The following is a 20,995-nucleotide window of genomic DNA, read 5'->3' as shown; positions in this document are numbered from 1 at the left end:
ACAAACACACAGAGGAAGTTACTTACAAAAAAAACTATAGGCCTATATACTACGGTTCAAAAGATTGGTAAGAAACTAATACTTTTATTCAGCAAGGACACTATAGACAGTAAGGACATTTATAATGTTAAAAGATCAAGTTCAAATAAATACAGTTCTTTTGAACTTTATATAAACAAACAGGCTAATGAAAATGTATCACTATTTCCTCAAAAATATTAAGCTGTTTTCAACATTGATAATAATAATAATAAATGTTTCTTGAGCAGCAAATCATCATATCAGAATGATTTCTGAAGGATCATGTGACACTGAAGACTGGAGTAATGATGCTGAAAATTCAGCTATGATCACAGGAATAAATTACTTTTTAAAATATATTTGAACAGAAAACTGTTATTTTAAATTGTAATAATATAATAAAGCAGTGTTCATGTATAAAATATTGAAGTATTACATGTATTAAAGTATTAAATAAAATTTAAAAAGTGAGATGTTTTTTCCAGTCTATTAAAAACCAAAAACTACACCATTGGCCCAGCTCGACAGTTTATCATCAGTGTTACAAATCATGATCAGTTGTCTAATTTCTCTAATGAATTGTCAGGACAATTCAACAATTATTGAATACGAGACGTGTTTATGAAGGCTAATCTAATTAATGGAACATTAGTGCTGGGAGCCAAACTACAGAATTAACACTTCCTCTGAGATGATGAGATGATTAGTAAAGACTTTGGGTTCAGAACTGAAAATAAGCACAAGGGATGCTTGTTTGAAAAGCAGTTATGATGAAACCAGTCACTGCAGAACAATGCAATGAATGTGCAGCCAAAAAGCATCCAAAAAATGCCAGTGGGCTTCTGTGTAAAGAAGCCCAAACACATAATACTGAATAGATAATATGAAAATTACATCTTTTTGTAGAGCACATGCATGGATTGGTTTGAAAAGTTACCTGATGAGTGGACTAATGTTTCTTCTTGCCTTCCCAGCTCATCCGAAAAACCACAATGATGCTTTCAGTTGATTGATGGCATAAAACTGGTAATGTAAAACTAGATTAAGATCCATAAGCTACATTGTGCATAAAAGACCTTTAAAAATTGTTCATGATGTTCATGCTCAAAGGAACATTTCTCTTTATAACATGGTGCTGTAAATACTACTTTATTCACCGATGCCCTCCATTTGCAAAAGTTTTTTAATACAGGCACAGTGAGTGAGCACACAGTTCATGTTCACAAAAGGCCTACAGATCAATGGTTAAGAGAATATTAAAAGGTTTCCACTAGCTGGTTTGTTCTTGGTTCTCTGTGTTAAGCATGGCAGCACAACCCATTTAAGTGCTGGAGAAAGGCCAGATTAACACAGTCATTCATCAAAAAAAGTGTGCTTTTATCATTTATAGTTTAACATTTTCAATTTTGTTTAAAAATAAGTATTAACTCTTTCCCCACTGACTGAATTTTCCGGCTTTCCGTGTTTAAGCCCTGGGTATACTTTTTAGTGTACATGCACAGTTGAATGCACAGCCTTGCAAAGTATACTTCATTTGACTCGTACGCATACACAGTAGGGATGTGCAATGATTAATCGCGATTAATCGTTTGCAAAATAAAAGTCTGTGTTTACGTAATATATGTGTGTGTTCTGTGTATAATAATTATGTATATATAAATACACACACATACATGTATACATTTAAGAAATATATGCATGTTTATTTTATACATATTTTATATTACATTTTATACATATTTTATATTACATATAAATATAAATATTTTATATATAAATCTAAAATTTTTCTTAAATATATACATGTATGTGTCTGTATTTATATATACATAATTATTATACACAGAACACACACATATATTACGTAAACACAGACTTTTATTTTGCAAACGATTAATCGCAATTAATCGTTGCACATCCCTAATACACAGGCATTCGACACATGCACAGTTTTGAGCAATCTCTCTCCGGGAGTTACAACTCATGTGAATATCTTTGCTAGAGTTGTAAAAATGAGGGTACTTTCTAACCTCTTTGCACAATCTCTCGTCTACGGCCTCCATTGTCGCTGTAGCTTGCACGTGTTCCGATCTGTCCTGTTTATGCAGGTTTTCTTCGACTACCTTGTGAATCGATGGCTCAGTGAGGTCTGCATAGACACTTCCTCTCTCAAGATCCATTAATGTACTAAAAACATATTTAAATCAGTTCATGTGAGTACAGTGGTTCAATATTAATATTATAAAGCGACGAGAATATTTTTGGTGCGCCAAAAAAACAAAATAATGACTTATATAGTGATGGCCGATTTCAAAACACTGCTTCATGAAGCTTCGGAGCGTTATGAATCTTTTGTGTCAAATCATGATTCAGATCGCGTGTCAAACTGCCAAACTGCTGAAATCACGTGACTTTGGCGCTCCGAACCGCTGATTCGACACAAAAGATTCAGAAAGCTCCGAAGCGTCATGAAGCAGCGTTTTGAAATCAGCCATCACTACAGTGTGTGCAGAATTATTAGGCAAGTTGATTTTCTGATCATATTTTTTTCCCAAGCACATTTTACCAATTCCAATCCACATCAATCTTAATAACTACTATTAATATTGTTTTTAATCATTTATAAGTGATATATAATTGTTCATGAAGGCTGGAAATGAAAAATGCCTTATATTCAGGTGTGCAGAATTATTAGGCAGGTTTGCTTTTACAGGCAAAATGAGCCAAAAAAAGAAATTTAACTCAGACTGAAAAGTCAAAAATTATTAAATACTCATGAGAAGGACGCAATACTAATGCAATATTAGAAATTGCAAAGTTAAAGCATGACCAAGGGACAGCAAAATGCTCATTGGGTCAGCGGGGTCAGACAAAATCAGGTGGAAAAGAAAAGACACATGTTAACTGCAAAATAATTAAGAATTAAGTTGAAGAATTATGTGTGAAACCATCAGGAACCCTTTAGTCTCCAGCGCCACCATTTTCCAGAACTGCAACCTACCTGGAGTCTCCAGAAATGCAAGGTCTCAGGATCTCAGAGACTTAGGTTAGCTAAAGAATCCTAAAAAATGACCCGCACTTGATAAGAATCACAAGCTGAAGTGTTATAAAATACATGAAGACTGGGTTTTTATATGCCTTATAGACAGACAGCTTGAGAGTGACTCCTGAAGGACCAGCACCACATCCTCTTGTACCACTGTTTGAAGAATTTATCCAGAATCTGGCAGTAAGGTGTTTGAGTTCACTTTTAGTCCATCTCTTATCCTGAAATGTCTGTCTTGCAGAGATGGACTAAAAATGATCTTCCAAAACTTACTGCCAGATTCTGGAAGATAAATTCTTCAAACAGTGGTAAAAGAGGATGTGGTGCTGGTCCTTCAGGAGTCACTCTCAAGCTGTCTGTTTATAAGGCCTATAAAAACCCAGTCTTCATGTATTTTATAACACTTCAGCTTGTGATTCTTATTAAGAGCGGGTCATTTTTTAGGATTCTTTAGCTAACCTAAGTCTCTGAGATCCTGAGACCTTGCACTTCTGGAGACTCCAGGTAGGTTGCAGTTCTGGAAAATGGTGGCGCTGGAGACTAAAGGGTTCCTGATGGTTTCACACTTAATTCTTAATTCTTTTGCAGTTAACATGCGTCTTTTCTTTTCCACCTGTTTCTGTCTGACCCCGCTGACCCAATGAGCATTTTGCTGTCCCTTGGTCATGCTTTAACTTTGCAATTTCTAGTATTGCATTAGTATTGCGTCCTTCTCATGAGTATTTAATAATTTTTGACTTTTCAGTCTGAGTTAAATCTCTTTTTTGGCTCATTTTGCCTGTAAAAGAAAACCTGCCTAATAATTCTGCACACCTGAATATAAGGCATTTTTCATTTCCAGCCTTCATGAACAATTATATATCACTTATAAATGATTAAAAACAATATTAATAGTAGTTATTAAGATTGATGTGGATTGGAATTGGTAAAATGTGCTTGGAAAAAAAAATATGATCAGAAAATCAACTTGCCTAATAATTCTGTACACAGTGTATATGTGTTATTTAGTTAAAATATTCTTGTAGCTTTATGATATAATTTATTGAACCACTGTACTCACATGAACTGATTTAAATATGTTTTTAGTACATTAATGGATCTTGAGAGAGGAAATGTCATTGCTGGCTATGCAGGCCTCACTGAGCCATCGGATTTCAACTAAAATATCTTAATTTTTGTTCTGAAGATGAACGAAGGCCTTACGGGTGTAGAACGGCATAAGCATGAGTAATAAATGACATTATTTTCATTTTTGGGTGAACTAACCCTTTAAGATCTTACCTCCATTCTGTGGAAATACAAACCAGAAGACAGAACACAACGAGCACAGCACTGAAAAGGGGTGGGGCTACATAAGGTCTGTACGGTAGGGGGCGCTATTACGCATCGTCTGAAAGAGTACTGAATTTCCTGATCAAAACACAGGCAAAGAAGAAGCAAAAACAAGCAACAGATGCATATGTAAAAATCATGCGAGCATCAATAACAGCATATTACAGAGCCCCGGACATGACATGCAGGGAAAAAAAAGTAGGCTAAAACGTGCACACGATTTACTAATTCATTCCCTCGATTTATAAATCATGCACATGATTTATAATTCGAGTGAATGAATTAGTAAATCGTGTGCATGTTTTAGTAAATCGTACACAAAATTTAGTAAATCGAGGAAACTAATTAGTAATTTAATTTTTTTTCTTGCATGTCATGTGCCGGACTCCGTAGCATATAAATCAAAACTGCCTAACGATAGTGAATGGGGTTGTTGATGGATGAGATCTACTCCACCATCATCGTTTGAATCCGATCCAGACGTAGTCTTTGACAAAAATTTGATTTTCTCAGCTTTTTTCTCAAAATGTTTTATTTTTTTATTTTTATGAAACTTACCCACTTTCAAATGTTGATTAAAAAAATGCATGCAGTGGGGAAGTGGGTCCATGAAACTATTGTGAAAATGATCAAAAATGCTGGCGCTGGCTGGAAACTTTGTTCAAAAATCCTGGCGGGAAAGAATTAAAAGTGAAATGTGTATCTTTTTCCTAGTGCTTTCAAAAAACAAAACAAACAAATGCAACCCCCCGAACATCTGTGTAGTTTTTAACCAAATCTAGTCAAAGTTAATGTATTCACAAATTAATAAATATTTCCATATGTTAAAAATTTGCATCAGCTCATGTAATGTACTGTGGGAATAACTTGCTGGCATTGTCATCTCAAATTCCCCTACAAACAGGCCACCGTGAATTTTGTCATTCATTATTTGATTAATATGCTAACACATGCCATCTTTCCAGCACAAACTGAGAGCCACAGCTCTGTTATGAAACTAGCCCAAGGCCAGTGGCCTTTTATTTGAGTAATGAATAATTAATGTATTTAAATTATATTTGCCCTGTCAATTTAAATAAGGTCAATCTGGTGATTTTAACGAAACATGGTTCTATATGTCACAGTCTTCTAAATCTGATGCACTTAGTAGACTTAATCTGCATCATCTTTTCTCGGGTATTTGACATGCACTGCAGTACAGTGTGAAAATAAACATATAAAAGACAAAAATAAGCAGATGTCAGTGAACAACAAACAAAGATGCACATGCATGAGATCTCTTGATCCACAATTTCCCGCTGTGAATTATTTCAGCCAATAATTTAATCGTTTAATTGTCTTTTAGCAGCTCCCTAAATATATCTAGCAATGCACAGACAAGAACCATTTTCTTCTTCAGTGCAAATATCTGTTTAAACATGTTCACTTCTATGCTGGAAATCAGCAGGTCACTAATATTAATACTACTAATATGGTCTAAATTTTAATAATAATATATACTTTTAGTTCTCCTCCTCCTGCTATGGCATTCCTAAAATAAGAAGCAGGCGCTCTGCGTGTCATCTTGCAACGTGGCGTCCACGCCCATCTCGAGTTACAGACAGCCCACTGGCCAATAGCAGAGCTTCTAACAATCCCCTACTTTGTTAGGCGCGGTATGATTGGCTGTGCGCTGACACGCATCCATTCGGGGTTTGGTTGTAGCCTTTAGTGATCCGCCGGGTATGTTTGAATCGAAAATGAAAAGAAGCGTCTTGTTCGCGTTCTGATGACTTGAATTGTTTCGCTCTGAGTTGATAGCAATTGAAACGCGTCTCCTTGGCAACGCCAGCTTCTGCGGTTTTGACGGTTACAGCGTTTAACTTTGTGCCAGTTTTAAACTCTGGATTGCGATGGACGCGTCGATGTGTTTATGGTTTTTGTCTGTTTGCACGTGCCTGGCGCACGCGAAACCCACTCTCAGGAAAGAAAGAGTTCATCACGAGCCTGAACTGAGCAGACAACCTCACGAAGATAACCAGAGCTATCAGTACGACCACGAGGCCTTTCTGGGCAAAGAGGAGGCCACCACATTTGATCAGCTCACCCCAGAGGAAAGCAAAGCCAGATTAGGGTAAGATTGGGGTTTTGTTCAACAAAACTACTCCAGCAGTATTGTTGCATATCTCTATATGTGGGTCGATAACAGATATGACTGTTCCAGATGACTATTTCTGAATCTACAAACATACACACTTAGGGTTACTTCATTTGACCCCAAAGAGAGTCTATATGTTTTTCCTGTCACATGACATTTTCACTGAACATTTTGGTGTTGGATTATATCAGGGTTTAGTGTGTGTTTGATATCAGGGTGAAATGGGTGTAGACATGAAGCTCTTCCCACAGAACTCCCTCTTCTCCAGGACTGGGAGCATGGGAGGGCTCGCTTCACATCACAACGTGGCATCAGAGATAAAAATAATTTGCTGTTGACAGTCTTCTAGTTACTTGGACTCCAGTTCCTGTCAAGAACATTTCTCGGTTGTATTTCAAAGCAAAATAAGCGTAAATTATATCTTGCTTAGGAAATGAAGCCATGCAAGAAAGATGGAAATTAAGCACATTTCCCACTCAGTTCTCATCTTTAATGCAAACAAATATTTAATGTATCAGTTTTCTATTACATAATCTATCTATTATTTGTGTGTGTATATAATAAATATGTGTGTGTGAGTGAGTGAGTGAGTGTGTGTGTGTGTGTGTGTGTGTGTGTGTATATATATATATATATATATATATAATATATATTATTAGTGTATTACAAAAGTAATTTGTATTTGCCATGCTTCCTGCTACCAACTGGTGGTGTTATAACTAGTTTTTGGTTTGTAGATGTGTTCAGAGGAGGACTCTTCTCAAACACGTGAAGTTTGGGGCAGATTGGACATTGTATTACAACAGCTTCCTCTTTCATGGCGAAACATCAAACTTTGTCAGGCCGCCACTGACACGCCCTTCAGCGAAAACTCAAGATCTTTGCAATTTAACATCGCTAAGGCCTTTAGATTAGACTGACAACATGATGTTGCTCTGGTAAATCTCAACGAGGAGTTAATCACAGTGTAAAACATGACTTTTCCTGTTGCCCACAGGTGGCACTATGACTGTAACTGAATGTTGCCATATAGATGTCTTCAGGTTTGGGGTAGATCCGACTTTGTATACCCGAGTTACAACTTCCTGTTTCATGGTGAAACATCAGACTTTGACAGGATGCCACGGACACGCCCTTCAACGAAAACTCAAGATCTTCACAATTTAACGTCACAAAGGCCTTTAGATTAGACTGACCAAATATGATGTTTTTCTGATTAAAGCTCTCGGAGGTATTCTTTAAAGTACAACATCTGGAAATGTCAAAAACTGCAAATATTTTGCAGAGAAAATTCAAAATATCTCACTTCCTGTTGGGTTTTCAAAGTTTGCACCCAGGAACTTTTTTGTAGGTATTGGGCTGTTTCATGCGTCTACCGAGTTTCATACCTGTACGTGAAACATAGCTCAAAGCGTGCTTAATTGAAATTTTGTAGGTGGCGCTGTCGAGCCATTTTGCCACACCTAATTCTGAAACCCATATCGGACATACATTTTCACCACTTCTGACACGTGTGCAAAGTTTCATGAGTTTTCGAGCATGTTTAGGCCCTCAAAAATGTGATTCATTTTGGAGAAGAAGAATTTATCTGAAATAGAAAGATTTTGTAACATAAACTACTGTTCAAAAGTTTGATCAAAAGTGTCAGTAAAGACATTTATAATGTTACAAAAGATTTCTATTTCAAATAAACACTGTTTTTTTTTTTTTTTAACTTTCTATTCATGAAAGAATCCTGAAAAATAAAAATCATATATTAGAATGATTTCTGAAGGATCATGTGACACTGAAGACTGGAGTAATGATACTGAAAATTCAGCTTTGATCACAGGAATATATTACATTTTAAATTATAATCAAACAGAAAACAATTGTTTTGAATTGTGATAATATTTCAACATTATACAATATTACTGTTTTTACTGTATTTTGGATCAAATAAATGCAACCTTGGTGAGCATAAAAGACTTCATAAAAGAAATCTTGCAGATCCCAAACTTTTGAACAGCTGTGTGTGTGTGTATATATATATATATATATATATATATATATATATATATATATGCAATATAACCTGGTATTTCCATCTATTTTTACCCTGTATGAGCTGAAAAGCTAGAAATGTGTCTATGAAAACTCCACTGTACATGCAAATAAGATCAAGTTTACATTTTATATACTTTTTTTTTTCTTTAGGAAAATAGTTGATCGTATTGACAGTGATGTTGATGGATATATCACCACCGATGAACTCAAGGCCTGGATCAAGAGAGTCCAGAAGCGTTACGTCTATGAGAACGTGGCAAAGGTCTGGACTGACTATGACCTGAACAAAGACAACAAGATCTCATGGGATGAATATAAGCAAGCAACTTATGGTTACTACCTCGGTGAGCCGCACTGTTCTCAAACCATCTGAAGTTTTAATATTGATTAAATGTTATTGTGATATCTCCCTTAATGAAATTCCTTGTTTTCAGCCAATCCAGAGGAGTTTGAAGACGCAACAGACCAGTTCAGCTTTAAGAAGATGCTTCCGCGAGATGAACGCAGGTTTAAGGCTGCAGATCTCAATGGAGATTTAGCCGCAGAGCGAGAGGAGTTCACTGCTTTCCTCCACCCGGAGGAGTTTGATCACATGCAGGAAATTGTGGTTCTTGTGAGTCTTAGTTGGATTTTAGATGATGTGACTTGCTGTCAGTTTAATAATGCAGACTATTTAAAAAAAAAAATCATTCATCGCTTTACTATCTTCTGTCAGGAAACTCTGGAGGACATTGACAAAAATGGAGATGGACATGTAGATGAGGACGAATACATTGGTAAGTTCATCTGTATTTTTGCACGTGTGGTATCTTCTTGTGAGGTTTAGATACTGAAACTCTTGACAGAATTGGCATTTTGGGGTGAATTATCCTCATCCGGGGGAAAAAGTTTTCATTGTTTCCATTTTGCTATTTTACAGCGGACATGTTTGCTCATGAAGATGGCGGTCCAGAGCCAGACTGGGTACGAACTGAGAGAGACCAGTTTTCAGATTTCAGAGATCTGAACAAAGACGGGAAGATGGACCTAGAAGAGATTCGTCACTGGATCCTGCCGCAGGACTATGATCATGCGCAGGCAGAAGCCCGGCATCTGGTGTACGAGTCGGACACTGACAAGGTACGCGGACCTGGAGTGTCTCTAAACCTGAATCAAAATATTAGTACTGATCCTGTAATACATTAATGGTCATTTAAAGTAATTAAATGCGTACTAAACATTGATAGGAGGAACATAGGAGAAAAATACCATAAGTGTGAAGTTATTTATTGAAATGTATGAATTTATTTGATACACTCTATTGGTCAAAAGATTGGGTCACTATAATATTACATTTTTTTTTAAACTTTTTTTTTTTTTTATAAAGAAATGAATACTTTCATTCAGCGAGGGTGTGTTAGATTGATCAAAAGTGTCAGTAAAGACAGTTACGTTGTTATAAAAATGTATATTTTACATAAATTATATTCTTTTGAACTTTCTGTTCATCAAAGAATCCTGGAAAAAAAAAAAAAAAAAAAAAAAGTATTACGGTTTCCACAAAAATATTAAGCTCACAACACTTTTCAACATTGATGATAATCAGAAATGTTTCTTGAGCATCAAATCATCATATTAGAATGATTTCTGAAGGATAATGTGACACTGACGACTGGAGTAATGATGCTGAAAATTCAGCTTTGATCACAGGAATAAATTGCATTTTAAATTATGTAAAAAAAAGAACGTAACATTTCCGATGATTGACATCATATGCTGTTGATGAGGACCGATCCTCGCATAAAAATACTGATGCCGAATGTTTTGACTAGTACATTTTTTTGCTTATTGTGAAAATGAAAGTGCAAAATAAACTTAGTGGGGTAAAAAATGAACAGACAGCTCTCAGAGTGCTGATATTAGACAGCAACATTACTATATTGTTATTTACACTATATACAGCACACCATGTTAATGGAACAGCTAAATGTGGCTAAACTTAATTGTTTTAAGTTCACTTAAATGAAAATTTATAGGCCTTGTTTCACAAGATTAGCTCTTAGTTTAATTAGGACATTGAAGCAGCTTTTATAAATGTGCCTTAGAAAAAAAAATATAGGTGTGCATCTTGAGACAAAACAATAGCACTGATGCATTTTAAGATTTGCTTTCAGTTAAAACAGCTCAAACATGCATTTTAGTTTGGGACTAGCTTAAAGGCACAATATGTAATTTTTCGCAGCTAGAGGTCACTTGTTCAAAACAAAGTCACAGCTTGATGACGCCTTGTTTTTGCGGAATCATGGGAGGTGCTGTCTTCACGTCTACAGCCCATGGAAAAGAATCCGATGGGACTCGGACAGAAATCATGTTCATGAATGAGATTATTAACGTTACTGTAGTATGAAGCAGAGCAGGGCGTTTTGTTGGAGCTGAACAATGCCGCTGGAGTGATTGCTAATGAGAGACGAGCGCGACACACGGCTCGAGAGCAGCGGGACTTTTATTATGCAGCAGTCGCCACTTCCGCTTCTTCCAGTCAAGCGTAAGTGGGGTAAAGCAGCGCTGTTTATCATATTAGATACATTTGTGTGTTGAAAGTTGTTATAATGCTACTCTGCGGCTGCTATGAGACACTTGTTGCACACTGCAGTAAGATATATCAATCTTAGGCATGGTAAAACATGGTATTTGCAGTAAAATTAAGAAAACAAGATTTAGACAAAAAGACTTACTGTGTTGAGCTATATAACATGATTAGTTTTCTGTCGATGAATGTATCCAAACAGTTGCTCACCTGTCTAATAAAACATATAATATATTAAAGCATCTTTCCATGGTTTCTACAAAATATACCCGGAAATCGAGGGTAATGGGTATGATGTTATTGATCGGCAACGCACGGAAACGGTCCATGTCCTGGTTAAAATTGCTTATTTCTCTGGATTTAAACATTTGGGATAATTTAAGTACACAAGTCAACAAAATATATAACATTGTTCTAGTGGTTTTTGGATATTTTAATCTAAAAATCTTACATATTGTGCCTTTTAAACCTTGTCTGTGAAACTGGGGGATATTTTTTACGCTTATTAAATGTTAAAAATGATGATCAATTATAATGTCATCATACTGTGCTATCAATTATATTGTAATGTTGAATTGCTATAATTAATGGTTAAAAATTGAGAGGAAAATGCATGTAGTAGAGACATCAGTATCAGTGAGATACCATTAAATATTTAAAATATACTGTTGTTATGCTGTTTCTACATTCATTTATATATTCAGTGTGAAAATAGGAATATTATTTTAAATTGTTATAATATTTCACACTATTACTGTTTTTACTGTATTTTTTATTAAATAAATGCAGCCTTGGTGAGCAGAAGAGACTTCCTTCAAAATAAATAAAAAAAATTTACTCACCCCCAACATTGAAAGTATAGTATATTTATATATATAAATAACAAATAAATTGTAAATTTTAAGAAGAAATTGTTTTATAATAATGAATTGTATGAAATATTAAATTTTTTTCAGGACCAGATGCTGACCAAAGAAGAGATTCTTGAGAACTGGAACATGTTTGTAGGCAGCCAGGCCACCAACTACGGCGAAGATCTGACCAGGAACCATGATGAGCTATGAGCCCGAGCGAAGGGTGTGCAACTCTACCCGAGGAACTCCATGGCTTCCTTTCCCTGAGAAGCCGTGCCACTGACTGATCTACTGCAGCTCTACCTCACAGACACTGGACATAGAGGAATCACTGACTGATGGCCATACTCTCCAATATAAACTTCAGATTTCCTCCTTCGCTCTATGTTCTTTTTGTGAGGGCTCAAGGAACTCTCCTGGTCCTGGTTGAATGAGCTGCTACAGATTTCTTCAGCTGAAGCTGAGCCTTTTAACTCAAACTTTTAACTCAAAGAGCAGTTATAGGACAAAGCCTGTACTTGTACAAGTTGTGCCTGTTTTTGTCTGGTGTCAGTATTGATTTTATGTAGCCCTGCGTTTGTTGTGTTCTGTCTTCTGGTTTGTATTTCCACAGCATTAAGGTAAGATCTTACGGCTTTATGAATGAAACGCTCGTTTTGAAATCTTCTCACTCTTCTGACATTTGTTACGACATCCGCTTCAAACAGTACAATGCTCATTATTAGTGATGCCTACAGAGCTACCGCAAAAATGGAAGTTCAAACACAAAACTCTAAAGATGGCTGCGCGCTTGTTTCTCTCTTGTGCATAAGGTCTATATTAGAACAAACTTTCTATTTATTTAGAACTTCATGCTTTGATAATATCATGCTTTTTCTACAGAAAGCACTACAAGTCAGTGTTGATATATGGTTATACATAAATGTGTAATTATACTTTAGATTATCACAAATTTCCCATTGCTGGCCAATATTGTCTTATTTGTTTTGAACCCGAGAAGTGTTGGCATGATGATCTGAAGCGATGTTTCACACCAATGTTTGAAGCTGCTTAGATGAAGGTCTAAATGTGTTTGATCATTTGATAACCCATTTCAGTCATTTCTCACTGAATTTTACCAGTCATTCAATAAGTCCTGTAGCCCTTAATCAGGGTAGTGCCATATTTAATTTTTGACAGGAATGAAATGAGGCTGTGAAGATGAGAATACAGTGTTCAGTAGTTTGTACTGTTATTTATTTAAAAACGTACTGATTGCTGACGAGACTCCTTTCTGAGAAAGGTAGACAAACTCAAGAAACGGTTTTAAAAGTTGTGAAAATACAGCATGTGATCTTTGGGCCTTTATACAGTGCTTGCCATCTATCCCTCACAACCTCGTTTTCCCCCGAGTTAAATTCAATATGGCGTCTACTCTGATTAAAGTCTGTAGTCTTAATTTTTATGCAGAATAATAGTAGAAAATTTATCACCAAGACCTTCTTTCTTGGCTTGGCCACAGAGGCTTGCATGAATATGTTTATTTTGTGAAATGTTTTATTTTAATTTAATTCTTTAAATTCTTTAAACTTTAAATGCCACCATGTTGTTAAAAACCCAAAGAGCAAACGAGCCAAAACATCAGCTGCCTGCTAGCAAAGCGAACAAACACTCATTTGAGACAATTTTTTTTTTTCTCAGTGATACTTTGCAAAAAAAAGTAAATAATAAAACTTTTCATAAAACTTGAAAGTTTTTTTGTGTCTAATTAATTGCTTTATGGGCCATTCTACAGAATTGGTTCAAAGTCAGAGTTGAAATGAAATCTTGAAAATTTTATATGCATGCAAATAATATCCAAGGTACACATTTCTAGTAATTGTACACTTAATTCTCATATTGCATTTTCAGAAAGTTTTGGATTATTTTTCTTCCAAATTTGTCACTACTGAAACACAATGATAAATAATTTAATAAGGGTTATATTGACCTATTAAGAGTTTGTTTACATCTACCTTGTAGATATATTTTCTGCTTTTTTTTTTTTTTTTTTTTTTATAGTTTTCACTGGTAAATCAATAATAATTACAATTTTAACAATATTTCAAGTGTAATTTATGAGATTTGATGATCTGCTGCTTATCTTTCTTTGTAAAAGGCATAAAGTTTATCATACTGATTTCAACGTTAAGAATTCATTAGTTTGAATATATACTGAACCAAACACTATAATAACATCTTAGTTGATAATTCAATATACATTATTTTTGATGAAACGTCCTGTTTCGGTCGTGACTGCACATTTTCGGTAGTGACAGTAATGTGTTGGTAGTGACCACATCACATTACAGAATTTGATAACACTTTATTTTACAGTGTCCTTGTTACATATGTTACATGTACTTACCATAGTAATTCTGCATAATTACATGCAGATAACCCTCAACCAAACCCTAATCTTACCCTAACCCTATAGTAAGTACATGCTGTTAAATAATATTACTCAGTAATTAAAGGTGCTAAAGAGGATCTTTTCGTCGACTGAGAAACCAAAGACTGTTAGTGAGTTTTTGAAATGAGCGCATGCGTAAGAACAACCCCCCTCCTTCACAGGGAACGCCTCCCAAAACTCGTGCACGAGTGTTTACCACCGGCATTCGCTGTGTCGTGTTAGTGGATTAATTATGTCAGACTCACCGCAGGTAACTCATAATCTGCAGTTGTTACTCCTGTCTCCTGACAAAAACATTGCATGCAGCGCCTGTGGAGTGTCTGATCGTCTGATGTTTTTAAGGCCCTACCTCGTGCACAGATGATGTATATTAATATTATTCCTTTCAGTGCACCTAATAAATGGTCTTTTATCAGTTAGTAAAGACAGTTTCAAGTAATATTGCAAAAATGTATAAAACAAAACATCCTCTTTAGCACCTTTAAATATATAATTACACTGTAACAATGACACCTTAAAATAAAGTGTAACCCAGAATTTTAACTCTTATACTAAAACACTATTAATTTGCACAATAAAACATACTAAAATTCTAATGATTTGCAAAACTGCTAAAATTTTGTTTATTTTGCCCCAAATAAACGATTATGTGTTCCTTTTGTCACTACCAAAACAATGATGTCACTATCGAAACATATAACATATAATGATTAAAATCAGTCTCAGCCAATGGACTAAAACATACACTGTTTTGGTAGTGACATGAAAATGCAGGACACATTTTTTTTTTTTTTTTTTTTTTATACATAGTTTCATGATTTAAAAAACTATAAAATTATTTTTTCTTAACTTCACTTTAAAAAAAAAAATCAAAAATATATTTTTAAAAACAACAATAGAAAAAAATGCACAAATAATTTCACTATATATTTCAATATTCATTCATTATTTCGTTTTCAAAAGCTGGGTTACGGTTCAGGACAGCCACCTCCCAATTAAAAAGTACACAATACATTATGATTTTATATATTAAGCTTACTGATATTTTAAATATTATTGTGGGATTCAATAGATAATAGAAGGATCTTAGAAAACATCTAAAATTTGAATACTTAAATGCTTTTTAAATGTGTTTTTTGGTTGTGGCTCATTTGGTTGTGTAGAACGGCCCATATAATTGTTTTTAATTGGCACACCAGATCAGAGGTATTAAAGACTTGTATTTTGAAATCAGTGTTTGGGGAATTCTGTAACTGTTTGACCATTGTTTGCCACCACTTTTTCCAAGTTTAAAGCTCTTGCCTGATCATAACCCTTCTTTTTCCAGTGATATTCTTCTGACCTTTTCTCTTTTTTAATGTCTTTCCACCATCTCTCTTTCTACAGTCTTTCTTCAGATCTCCCTCATGCTCACTCTCTCTCCTCCCCCATCATGAGTGGACACGCCCCCTACTGCTGATTGGCTACATGTTTGTTGTGCTGCTCAGGCCGATCCACTTCCAACAGCGTTTCTCAGAAATTGCTTACTGCACCTTTAAATGAGAGAAAACTGAGAACCAATTTTGTGTGCATTATAGATGACTTAATGTTTCCAAACTTTAAAGTTTATGGTCCGATGCAGTTTTCATTTCATTAACTATCATTTCCACCATTAGGTACTGTTAACTATTCCAAAAAGGGTGCTAACATCGAGAGGTTCTACTTAAATGTTCTTAATGTGTTGTTACAGAAACAAAAATGAAGTATATTTATATCACATGCTCAAAAAAGTCACATTGCTTTAATAAAGGCAGCTCATTCTTTATCATTACAATTGTATGAATTCACAAGAAGTGCTAAGAGACTGTCTAAAATGAGGTATGATGAGACCGACAAAATCCTGACAATGAAATGTACTGCAGCTCTGTTTGTTTGCATGCAAGCAGATCATTAGTGGCTGAGGATGGAGGTCTTAACAGTGTCTTTAATGCCACTGAAGCGTAGGGACAGTTTGTTCCCTTCACACTTCTTCATTAGCCGAATGTCTGTCGACTGTGCCCTCAATTCTGCAGCAATTGTCTGTACAGTTTGGCAGGAAGTAATGGATAGATGAGGTCATATTTCACTCATTTTAACACAATTTTTTTTTTTAAAAACAAAGCTTCTTTATTGACATCAATGGTTTCATGAAGAACATTCCATGGAACATCAGTGGAATCTTTCCATTCCACAAACATTTCTTTATAGTGGAAAATAAAGTGTATTCTTTAGAATTTTAAAATGTTCTTTACACTAAGAAAAAAAAAAAATAGTTATTTTAGGAACTGTTCACTGAGAATGAGATGCATGGGAATACTAACAGATAGCTATCTCCAGGTATTTTATAAGTATAAGTCCTTTGTTTAGACTACAGATGATGACCTTAAAGACATTTATAATTTAGTAGCATGCAGTCCAGAATTAAACTTCCTTACAGAGTTATTTCGTTATCTCACAAGAGTAACATCTTTATATATCATCTGCAGCAAGAAATACCTCAATACACATAGGATGCCTTAGAATTGTGTGTGTGTGTGTCTGCCATGTGACTGAGCCCTCCGGTGTCCTGAGAGGCTGTGAAAATGCAGACGTCTCCCATGCTGTACGCCTTAATGCCTGGGGGGCACAGGGACACCGGGGCCCCTGGCAGCTGGAGCTGAGAGAGACTCAGATGGGGCCCGTCTAAGCAGTCACTCTGGGACCAGAGACAGAGAGAGGAGACAAGGGTACAACACCTTGTGAGGAAAAGAGCAGCCAGAGTATTCCCAAGACACAGACGAACATATTTAAAGACAGATGCATTTATGATAGACATATATGGATGTACAGTGTTTACATGATATAAGTACAAAGTGACCTATATTAGGCAGTGGAGGTGGAAAAATAATGCAAATGTAACAAAAAAAATGTTTTACCACATCGTTGTCCTCGCCATGTATCTATATTCACTTTTAGGTATAGTTCAAATAAAATAAGGGAATGAGTACTCAAAAAATAACTTCTGCACTAGTCATAAATCTTTTTTAGTCATACAATAGCTTTGTGACCAGTTATTATTGACTTTATTATACTTTGATTGACTTGATAACCTCAGTCCCCATCCACTTTCAGGTAAACTGTTCCTTTAAACAGTTCTAACGTGTTTACGTTTATTACCATCATGTGAGAGTTTGGATCAGAAGACACGAGGTCTTCGGGGAGGGACGGGTTCAACCCCTCTAGGTCTCAGAGGAAAGGGAAAGCGAAAGACAAGAGAAACAAGGATCCCCAAGGCTGAACGTATTTGTTTTAAAGTCCTAAAGGAATCTGGGTTCTCTCCTGGGAAAAGACCATCAACTTAACCTCATTTATAAACATGGGCAGATGTTTGGTGTACAGTCACATGTACTGGAGAACTGATGGAGGAATTATTAACTTTAAGTTAATGTTAATTATCATTTAAAGAATTTACAGTAAAACACAGATAAAAATGAATAGAAATAGATTTAAAAACTGAAATATATAAATACATTTATAATATGTTTGTTTTTATATTTAATTTATTTTTATTGAATTTATTTCTATTTTATTATAGGCTTTTGACAGGACAGTTTAGTATGGAAGCTTGTTTCCACAAAATCAAAGAAATTAAAAGATAATTGCGACTTTTTAATCACACAATTCTGACTTTTTTTCTAACGATTGCGAGAGAAACTCATAATTGTTAGTTATTAAAGGTGCAATGTGTAAATTTTAGGAGGATCTATTGACAGAAAGCCAATGTAACATACATAACTATGTTTTCAGTGATGTATAAAGACCTTACCTAATGCACTGTAATGTTTTTATTACCTTAGAATGAGCCATTTCTGCCTACATACACCGTGGGTCCCCTTACATGTTGCCATTTTGCGCTGGCATGTTTCTACAGTAGCCCTAAACGGACAAACTACTCTACAGAGTGCGTTTGCTTGACTGCTTACTCTCTGTGTCTCAGACGACATCTTTGTCCTGTGTTGGCCACCGTAGCTTCTCTATATTGCAATTCACAACCTCACCGCTAGATGCCGCTAAAATTTACACACTGCACCTTTAAGTCCAATTCTGAGGGGAAAAAAGACAGACTTTTTTCTTAGAATTGCGAGATATAAACTCGTGGATAATTGCTACAAGTTTAATGAGTTTACAGGCCTATCGCAATTCTGACTTTATAACACGCAATTGTGAGATAAAAGTTGCAATTACCTTTTTTATTTTTATTTAGTGGCGGAAACAAGCTTCCATAGTTTAGTGCACTCAATAGAGGTTTTCATTTTTTTTTTTTTTTTTTTTTTTTATAGCTCAAATCTTCATTTGTGGGGTCAGTGTATCAATAGCTTATAGTTGTCTTTGCACTTGAAGTTGGATATGATACAAATATTTGAATGCGAAAAAAATTACCTTTCTTTAAATAATCAACCACTAGAGGGAAGAAAAAGACTTCATTTCATTAATCCTTACATTAACTGGCTTACTAGCGCAATGTTGTGTCTTCAAATTATGTGATTGTCTTCTGCAGGGACGGCTGCAGCTACTGGAGATGGCTGGGCTGCAGACATGCATTGTACATTTGATATTACACTATCTCCAATAAAAATCCATGAGTAACTTCACTGGAGGTAAACAGATGGAGCTGCAGTTTTGCCTCAAGTACTAAATGCCAGGTTGAATTCACTTCTGTCTTTTGCAGGAAATAATGCACTTAAGACCAATAATGAGCCGGCATTCAGACGTAAACAAGGAAGACTGCACTGAGTTCACTACGTATGACAACAGTTCAATTTGTTGAATAAAGTTGTTATTTTTGTTTTGTTTTTGCTTCATAACATTAAGGTTGAACCACTGTATTCACGTTGACTATTTTAATGATGTTTTCAACTACTTTTCTGGACATCAAAAGGTGCAATGATGTTGCTGCCTATTTGTGGGTCAGATACCCTTGGATTTCATCAAAAACTATCTTCCTTTGTGTTGTGAAGATGAACAAAGGTCTTACAGGTGTGGAACGACATGAGGGTGAGTAATAAATTACATTATTTTCATTTTTGGGTGAACTAACCCTTTAATATTAGAAAAGCTTTCCAGCACCGGAGAGACCGAAGTGGGAAGGCCTGAAAACTGTTTACTGTATATCCATTTTTTGTTCTTCCTTGTTCGTCTTTGCTTTGTTTTTTGTTTGTTTGTTTGTTTTTTCACTTTATTTTGCTTTGCTTCAGCTATGATAAAGACACATCTGTTCTTGTATTGCGAGTTTGTGCATTTTGGGGGAGAAGCAATGAAGTGTGTTTGTTTGGGTTGTTTTCAAATATTAACAGTGTTTCTCAGAAATTGCTTTATGCGATTACAGCAGATTATTGTTAAAGTAAAAAAAATTTTTTTAAAGTGAAACAAAAAAAGTTAGAGGTTTAAGTTTATGAAAATGATTTATGAACTATAAAATGTATATTTTATGAAACATGTTGAAACTCTAAAACTGCTATAAATCTAAATAAGTTGTGTTCCAAATTTGAGCTCAAAAAATGAGCTTTCAGTAAGATTTTGTTTGAGTGCAGTACCAAATTTTCCCCATTAGATGCCAGCAAAACTCCACTGGTACGCACAGTAGTTGGATTTGTGATTTACAGTAGAGTTTTTCTCTCTCAAATATTACAAGCACACACACGCACACCCATTTTTTTTTTTTTATTCCACACATACAAACCACACTCTGACATCCATCCCATCACACCCACACAATTATATCTGCATAATTTATCCAATTGGCTCTATTAATATGCATAAGCAGAAAATAGGAATAAAGCGAGTATTTGCTTGATAGGCCAAACCTGAGAAAATGGCACCATTTGGTAAAATAATAGTAAGAACATTTACATTTTGAAGCCTTTCCAACAGAATAAAAGCCTATTAACATTGCATCATTTTATAGTTAAATGGCCCTGGGATTAAAAATTGCAGTTTTAATGGGTTTCAGTGGGGACATTTTGTATACAGAGTGCAAAATAGATTTATTTAAAAAAAAAAATGGGGGTGAAATAGTGAAATTCCAATAAAAATACACACCTGTGCCAAAATATATGTAGTTGGCATTAACAGGCAAAATGAACAAAACTGAAAGACAAAAATGTCCATAATGTCGCACAAGGGTTAATACAAGCCCTTATATTATGGTTTTTGTTTCACTGTGCTTCTTTGAATGTGTTTCATTTTGTTTAGCAATCCATAATCTTGAATTTTTATCTACAGCAAATGGCTCAGTATATGCACTTGGAAGTTGTTGTGGTATCTTTTGGTTTGTCCAATCCACTAACCCTAAGTGAATAATAAACAAGGATGGAGTGGGTTGATTTGAATTTGTGAGCGGACAAAAGGACACAGCACTGTTCTTCAGGAGCGTCTCTGATCTTCCCCACCTCCACTCAGCAGTGAGAATTTTTATAATTAAAGTGCACAGGATTATCTGTGTCTGAGGCACAGAACACATCACGGGAATGCCCTGTCAAACATTAAACGCAGAAATGCAAGAACA

The 20,995-nt window shown here is 35.3% G+C and overlaps 1 protein-coding gene across 1 annotated transcript; it reads left to right on the top strand.

The window, feature by feature from the left end:
* Nucleotides 1-6,069: 6,069 nt before the first annotated feature.
* rcn1 (reticulocalbin 1, EF-hand calcium binding domain) lies at nucleotides 6,070-13,733 on the top strand. The gene is made up of 6 exons (XM_048183760.1): nucleotides 6,070-6,512; nucleotides 8,733-8,926; nucleotides 9,017-9,195; nucleotides 9,298-9,358; nucleotides 9,502-9,701; nucleotides 12,105-13,733. Exons 1-6 carry the CDS (start codon nucleotides 6,292-6,294, stop codon nucleotides 12,210-12,212), a joined length of 963 nt encoding a protein of 320 aa, XP_048039717.1. The 5' UTR covers nucleotides 6,070-6,291; the 3' UTR covers nucleotides 12,213-13,733.
* Nucleotides 13,734-20,995: the final 7,262 nt, after the last annotated feature.

This window comes from Megalobrama amblycephala, linkage group LG3 (assembly GCF_018812025.1).
Source record: "Megalobrama amblycephala isolate DHTTF-2021 linkage group LG3, ASM1881202v1, whole genome shotgun sequence".
NCBI classification, from domain to species: domain Eukaryota; kingdom Metazoa; phylum Chordata; class Actinopteri; order Cypriniformes; family Xenocyprididae; genus Megalobrama; species Megalobrama amblycephala.
The sequence above is the reverse complement of the archived record's forward strand: the minus strand, read 5'-3'. Positions and strand labels throughout refer to the sequence as shown.